Source organism: Medicago sativa, chromosome 1 (assembly GCF_051527215.1).
Source record: "Medicago sativa cultivar Bolivia chromosome 1, Bolivia_mono, whole genome shotgun sequence".
Lineage (NCBI taxonomy): Eukaryota > Viridiplantae > Streptophyta > Magnoliopsida > Fabales > Fabaceae > Medicago > Medicago sativa.
The window spans coordinates 31,176,374-31,184,859 of record NC_140749.1 but is presented as its reverse complement, the minus strand read 5'-3'; the positions used below and the strand labels follow the sequence as shown (position 1 = coordinate 31,184,859).

Sequence of the window (8,486 nt, the reverse complement as noted above, 5' to 3'; positions counted from 1 at the left end):
ACGAATCACACCATGTTAACAATATACAACTTTTTTAAAGGTAGAATTTATTTTTATTTTTTTACGGATTATTTCATTTCCAATTCAATAAGAGGTGCAATGAAATATAAAAATTGAAGTTTTGTATTGAAAATAAATCATTTTTGTAAGAAACTAAATTAGGCCACTTAAATTGATAGGTGGGAAAGAATTGAACCTGAATCCATTTAGGATTTAGAGAAGAAGACATTGATTAATTTTAAAAAAAAAATAATTTCTTTTAAAAATAAATATTAAAAATGAAAATTTTACGTCTGCACTGTCAAAAATCCAATGGCAATGCCACTTCATGTGATATGCACATGTGGCGTTGTCACGTCAGCATCGTTATAGAGAAGTTAACAACAAGGACTAATTTCATAAATAACAAATTTTAGAAGAATCAAAAGCCTAAAAAATATTTTATGAAAACTAATATAAATATTGATATATTTAAGGGGATTATTTATTTATTTATTTAATCCAACTTATAACATATTAAAATGTATATTTTCATCATTTTATTTTAATTTTTTTTTTACTGAGACAAAGGAGTAACTTTCTAAAATACATACTGTAAAAGGTCAGCGGTCAATTGACTAATTACTGTACTTTCCATAAAGAGGATAGACAGTGGACATCTTGATTGACAATACAAGAAGCAAGGTCCCACGGCGTGAATATAGGAAATAGAAATCAAATCAATGTATCTAAAAAGTTTCAACTTTTTATTCCTTCAATCATAACAAAAAAAATGGAGGTACAACAATGGTGGAAGCTTAGATTCTCCTTCAAGAACGCAACCATTCTTGTCTGTTTCCTCAATATTATCACTGCTATCTTCCTTCTTCATGGCTTCTTCTTCACTTCTCCTTACACCCGTACCAAATTCTACTCTGAAAACACCAACTCAGGTTGGTTACCCCTCTTCCTCTATCTCTGTTTTTCCTCATAAATTTATACATTTTATATCCTATAACTTGAAATCAATCATGGGTTTTTCGTATTTTGTTGATCATGTCATAAAGTGAGTTTTTTCTTCCTTTTGGGGTGAAAATTATGTCTTTGTTTTTTTGGGTGATTTGATTATGAGGTAAATGAGGTTGAATTTGTTGATTATTTTGATTTTGACTTTGTTACTTTTTATTGATTGTTTGTTAGATTCTGATTTACTAGGATATTAATTTTTTTTTTTTCCAACTTAAATGCTAGTGACTATTTGTATTTGGTGCTTCTTAGACTTTAGGATTGTGAATTTGAGTTGGATTGGATGTTGAATTAATGTACTGTTATTAACATTAGAAGATAAATTCTGTTCAATTACATGAATTTTGATTGCTAATTATTGGTAAATTGTTTTCATATTTTGTTTGCTACGACAAAGTGTTGGGCGATATCACTAACCCCAGTGCACTAAAGCTCCCGCATACGCAGGGTCCGGGAAGGGGTCCCATCATTTTTGGTGTATTGTACGCAGCCTTACCCTGTTTATGACGCAAGAGGCTATTTCCAAGACTTGACCCCGTGACCTTTCAGTCACATAACAACAACTTTACCAGTTGCGCCAAGGTTACCCCTCAATATCTAACTAACATGAGAGTAATTAAACAGTGGTGATGAGAATGTTGTGTTGGATGTGTCCTAAGACTAGAAATGATAGAATCAAAAATGAAAATATCAGAGAGAGTTGGGATAGTACACATCGTATAAAAGATGATACAAACTTGGTTTAGGTGGTTTGGGCATGTAAAGAGAAGACTCGTAGATTATGACGGCATTTGATCCATCAAGCCAACCCCTCTTAGTGGGATAAGGCTTGGTGGTTGTTGTTGCTCGATAGTTTTCTCAGATCAGCTTGTGGGTGGTCTTAGTTTAAGTGATGAAGTTGGAACTAGTGACTAATGTGTTGGTTTTACATACTTTTTTTTTTTTTTTTTTTTTATGTTACTAGAGAGAAAGGCACACACAAATTTGATGTGTCTTACGAAAGTAATGATAGATTGTCAGTGTTATCAAATATCGGCGGATTGCTGTGGCAAAAGTTTTGACAACTGCCATGGACAATTTATGAATGACGTTTTGTGACAGATATGGTGACTTAAAACAGTAACTGTTTTTTGTGCCTTCCATTCCATTGTCATGACTCCAAAAAAAAAAAGGAGAAAATAACATTAGAGGATCAAAATTCGGGTTCAGACCATAATGCAAGATCATGGAACAATCATAAGGATGCTAAAAAAACAATTGCATTTTAAGATGTAACATACAACATATTTGTTAGATTATTTTCATGCGCAGCAAGCAAATACACTTTGCTGCTGTGTACATGCCACAACTTCTCCAATTCTTGTCTTTCATTTATCTGATTGAAGTTTGGAGGCAAACATGTATTTAACTCATAGTATGCTTGGTTAAAGAAGCTTTGATACCATGGCAAGGAACCAATTATCCGAAATGCTTTACCTGTTATGTATAGGATTGAGAACTGATTTTTATCACTTTAATTAGATTCATGGATAGAAAAAAGAAAACATTCACTTTTGAGCATTGAACTGCATAAGCAACTTATAGATGACACTGATTCTACTTATGAAATGCTTTGAATATACTAGTATACCTAAAGTATTTGTTAAACTTGCTTCTGATATGCTTTGATTTTAAATTGCAGCCGAACTCAGTTACATAAAGGAATCTGAAGAGATTCGTCTTGCCATGCTACCATTGGAACTAATAAAAAGAGTGAGTTTCAAATTGTTTTTTTTGTTCACTATATTAATCATGAACATGTTTGTTATACATGAACTACGGCCAAGATGCCAGAAGTCTAACTAAAACACAGAAAAATAAATTTTGTTGAGGGTAGTTCATACATTTTTCTGCAAATGATTGATTAATTTGCAGAGTTCTGGAACACACCTTAAACAATTTTGTGGATTTCTTTTTCCAGTTCATCCTCTAGTTGGAAGACTTGGAGGTCGTTTTTTAAATTGTTCACACACAAAGCCTTTGCCTTATACTCATTACCGTTAACTTGAATTAAAATGTACATATCCAATGTCATTTTTCTGGTACAAAGCTGAATTTTTTATTGTCTCCTGGAAATCATTAAGTAATTTCCTTGATTATGAAGTCAGTTGACAGACAATGGAATATAAAATACTTTATTACCATGACAGCCATTGACAGTAACTTGCAGTTCACCAACATCATACTTTTCAATTGTCTAAAATATGTAATCTTTTCCCCCAAACATAGTCGAATAAGAGGGATAGAAAATGTAATTGTTTTATTCTACAGTGATTGGTCATGTGAATGGAACACTGTTGAGAGTCCCACATTGGAAAGTGATATTGCTTGAATGGTAGTTATAAATTATAAGTCAAATTAGAAAGCTTGCATTAAGCCCAATTCAAATTTTAAGGAGATATCATAATCTTGGATCCTTTGAGCCACCTATTGCTGGACCAGTCGGTTCACACTTCAAATATCTTTGGCACTGAAGGGGTTTGTTGAAAGTCCCACATTGGAAATTAATATGCCCTGAGTAGTGGTTATAGATTATATGCTAGATTAGTCGAATCATGTTAGGCCCAATCTAAATTCTAAGATGATATCAGAACCTATTCTAGATTTGTTGAGCCACCTGTTATTGGACTGCTCGGGTCACACTTTAAATTTCTCTGAGTGTGAGAAGGTGTGTTGAGCGTTCCACATTGGATAATGATGACATGAATAGTAGTTATAACTGGTGCACGTCACTAACAGGTTGATTTTGTGCGGTTGAATTAGGTCCAACCCAAGAAACATAAAAACATGATTGATATGCCAAATAATTCCCATCACCATGTAGTCAAATACGTAATATTCCATTTGCTATGTAGGATATATACTTTCTAGAGTCTACATTTAGACATCATGGTAACTGTTTGGTATTGGATTTGAAAAGTGAAAACTAAGTATGATCTAGCCTTGTTGCTATAATTATTAATCTCTGTAGTGTGTGAGCTTTAGGCATATCATGTATCTGAAAATTCTACTTATATTAGCCAATTAGCCAAGGAACTTTTCAAACTCTCGGGTGGACCAAGGTTTGTTTTTGACCTTTCATGTTAATGTCCTTGATTCTCTTCTTCTTGAGGGGCTAAGGTAGGCCCAGGGTGGCTGTAGCCAGGATCCAGTGCTGGCTCGTAGGATCTTACGATTCTACGTGCCACGGCACGTCAACTGTGCTTCGACTTCACTCCAGTTCGTTTTTGCTCTGTTTTCCCCTGTTTCCTCTGTTTTTCGCTGTTTTTCCTCTGCTTTCTTTTTTTTTTTTTTTTGCTTATTTCCTCTGTTTTTCCTCTATTTTCTTTGTTTTTTAGCTTGGTTCCTCCGTTTTTCCTCTATATTCTTTGTCTATTTCTCCCAACTCTATCAATAACCTACCGATCCTACTTACGAACTGTGTTACGTTCCTCGTTTTTATGTTCCTTAACCGGCCAGCCGATCCTACGCAGGATCTCGATCCTGAGTCCTGGCTACATTTCTTATCAGCCTCTAATACCAGTTGATGGTCTGCAACCAAATGCCCGAAGGCCCCAATTTATATCTAACATGATTATTTCTTCTATCTCCCTGCTTACTAACTAATTTTTACTCCCTCATCTCATAACATATCGGTAAGATAAGGTTTCCTATAATGGATTCACAATGGGTCCCGGCCCTTTCCTGGACCCTGCTATGGCAGGATCTATATTAGCATAACAGCACCAAGTTTTGTTTTTTTTGGAATGAATTTTTGTATGTGTGTGAATCTGAGTGTCTTCTCCTTCAGGTGAGAGAGATTGAGCAGGAAGGGTACACCGAACCAGAAACAGCCCAGAAGAAAGACACGAAGCAGACAGCTGCGGTTGATTTGTCTAAAAGGCTAAAGGATTTCCGTTCCTTGAACGATGCCGCCAGCTTGAAAGGTTTTCCTCTTTTTTCCCTACATACCTTTCTTAATCATAACCATTTTTTATTTGCAAACACAGAAATGTGCATGCTCATTACTTCCCTATTTCCTAAAAATAAAATTATTCAGGACTTCTTTCCAATGAGTTTTAGTAATTATTTCAAGTTCTTCATTTTAGATTAGTGTGATATAATAAACTGTGGTTATAAGTTGAACCACAGCCATATCAGCCGAGGATCTCTAATTAGTGTTGTTTGTAATTGGGTGATGATTTGTGTTTGAATGCTTATAGGCAGTGGCTGAGAGGTGCAGTGACACCCTTCAACAAAAAAGTAACAATATTTGTTAATATGCTTAGTATTATTAACAATGATAAATTGAAGGGTGTTAGTCCTTTCAATTTGGTTTATGGGATTGAACATTAGAAAATTGACGGGGTTGGACGTTTGGAAAACAGTGATAAATTGTGCATTTTTTTGTTAATGTTGCTTAAAAATTAATTCTTGCTGCTTAGTATTATTAGTAATTGATTTGTGCATTTTTTTAGGAGTGATATAATGGTTAAACATAAGAAAATGTCAATTAAATCATATAGGACTCTTGTGAATTTCAATTATACTATTTTAGTTAGTACTTGCTGCCCGCCCCCCTAATATTTTGGCCAATATCCGCCACTGCTTATAGGACTAGTATTGACAAATTCTATGACTTTTTGTAGTTGTACTTATTTCATTTTTCAATAAATGCTCAATTATATGGGCAGTCCCATTTTGCTCATATTACACTATGTCTGGAACCTAGGGTCCTTTTCCTCGATTTAAAGCCTACTACTGTTGTCAAATAATGCGATAGCGGAATTATAGCATAGCAGATTTTGATGAATCTGCTATGAAAACCTCGCTGCTATCCTAGTTTCATTACAAGGGCAATAGCGCCCGCCACTACATGTTTCTGCTAGGTGACGTAGTTGCAAAAGAGAATTTTTGGGTTTTTTAAAATGATAAAATGGAAAATCTGCACATGTGCCAAACATGACCTATTTTTATAATATAACGACTGAAGACACGGTGAATATTACTTCTATATTCTTGTATTAAGCAAAACAAAATGAAAAGATGCTGGCATTAATCATTCGGCAATGGCGACTCAACCAGCTGGGGGTCCTATATATTTCTTCCAGCTAAATATTTAAAATTCATTGGAATCAAATTTACAATTTTGATATTTGGTTTCAAGTTCTTTTTGTATTCACCTGCAATCTTTTTATACCCTTCATGCTTCTAATATAAATCTAGAACTTACACCTTGAACTTACATGAATTTATTGTATTATAAAGCTGATACAAACAAAACATAAGATTTTGTTTCACTATATTCCATTTGTTCTTCTTTCTAAAGACTTGGCTTATGCCAAATATTTGGATTAAACGATTCATGATATTTGGCATAAACCAAGTCTTCAGAAAAAAGAACAAATGTATATTCTTTGTTCTTGTAGAATTTGTTGTACAATATTTATATTGTTCAAATTTCTAGTTTCTCAATTTGATTTCTGAATCCTGTATTGACATTGGTTTTAATTTTCCTTTGATGTTCGTGATTCTTAGCTTTGGAGGAATGGCGTAAAAGGAAAATCGAGAGGGCGAGACAAAGACAATTGGAGAAAAATGGAACAACCTCCTCTCAATCTTGACTTTATATACTTTCTGATATAAAGTGAAACTTGACTTGCTAAGTTAAATGTGTAATAGGGAAATTAGCAGGTCATTAGTGTATGTATACTACATAGCATCATCATCGTAACACATTGGACTCTTATGTTGAAAACAAAGAGAGAGTGGAGAGAGAATAGAGAGAGGAAGAGTTTACAAGAGAGAAAAGAGGAGAGACAGAGAGGATGAGACGGAGAGGATCCATATCCGGAATGACATCCTTCCTTCTTGTGACTCACCTTCACCTACTCGTTTTGTTTTTTCTTTTTCCTAAAAATTATACATATAAAGAAATAATAATTTACCATATGCCTTGATCTTATTTGCTTATAAGCATATCATTGTTACTTTTTGGAGATAGTGTGCAAGTAAAATAATGTGAAATATACTACAACATTTTGCTCAGGGAAGCTATAACACCATTTTTATGTTTATATATAGAGTGCATTATTAGATCATTTTTCTTTATTATGAGAAATAGAACTATAAATAACAACTATTTGATTATAGTAATGTGTTTAGATCATAGAGCTCAATAAACAATCACTTGACTTGGTTTTCTTTCTCAAATGAACATAGTGCCCACAAATCTCACCCCTTATTCTTTAGCCATATCTGAACCAATTTGGAGGTTCACTTATCCATCAGATAAGGAGGAGCTTATAACAATATCTATAATCTGAAGAGGTGAAACTTCATCTAACTACGTCACTTGCACCAAAAACTCAATTTTTTTTTTAAAGTCAAATAGAATAATATATTAGACAAATACTACTCACACCCCAAAAAATCCAAGTTACACCACATAATGACCAATATACCCTTTAAACTATGCAAACTCAGTTTACATAGTTAATGTAAACTAAGTTTACATAAGTTAAGTATGTGCATGTAAAAATTTGTTCACGCGCACTCTACATAAGTTATACATACTTAAACTTAATTCACACTAATTTCTCATAGTGAGTAATTGTACATACGTAAACTGAATTTCCACTAAGATCTCACAATGAGTAATTGTACATACGTAGACTGGATTTACACTAATCTCTCACAGTGAATAATAGTGCCTACGTAAAATCAAATTACGTTTACATAAATATTAGATACATAATCTTAAATAACGTCAAAATTCGCATCTACCGTAATAATACCTATTTAATCTAAATTCAGATCTACCTTGTATGTCGCCCACACACCCACACAGACAATCTCATAGCAAAACAAGAAAACACACAATGAACAAGAAATAAATAGAAACTCTTCGATAATGAAATTCACTAACCTTTATGAATAAAGCACCGATCAATGAAAAAAAAATGATTCAATCTTTGATCTTGGTTTTACATCTACGGTGATTTGTGGGTGAAAGGGGTTAAAGATTCAGAATTATCATGAAAAGGGGGATTTTAGAATTCTATATGGAGAGGGCAATTTCAGTATTATTATAAAATTTTAAATAAATTTGGATAGAATTAGAATTATATGAGGTGAGACTAAAAAGGGTCAATATATTAATGCCAACTGATAATCCTAACGAGAACAATCATAGAACAAAACCAACATTACAACAAAAAAGTAAGAACAAGAACAAAATCTATGTAACAAAACAAATACTACAAAGAGTGTTAAGCCTCCAAAAGTGAAAATCAAAAGATAAATTATCGTTATTCACTTTTAACCACCAAAAAGATAAAAATTTCACTTTATTAAATAATTGGTGCATCCAAGACTCTTTATACATGCGACATCTTCTCACCTTCTAAATGACCCAAAGACTAACCGGCCAAATAAATTCTATTTATGCTGAAAGATGCTGA

General features: G+C 33.4%; 1 protein-coding gene across 1 annotated transcript; it reads left to right on the top strand.

The window, feature by feature from the left end:
• The first annotated feature begins 651 nt into the window (after window positions 1–651).
• On the top strand, window positions 652–7,100 carry LOC146954251 (uncharacterized). The gene is made up of 4 exons (XM_085715488.1): window positions 652–932; window positions 2,687–2,757; window positions 4,835–4,970; window positions 6,562–7,100. The coding sequence occupies exons 1-4, from the start codon at window positions 773–775 to the stop codon at window positions 6,645–6,647; spliced, it is 453 nt and encodes a 150-aa protein (XP_085571614.1). The 5' UTR covers window positions 652–772; the 3' UTR covers window positions 6,648–7,100.
• The last annotated feature ends 1,386 nt before the right edge of the window (window positions 7,101–8,486 follow it).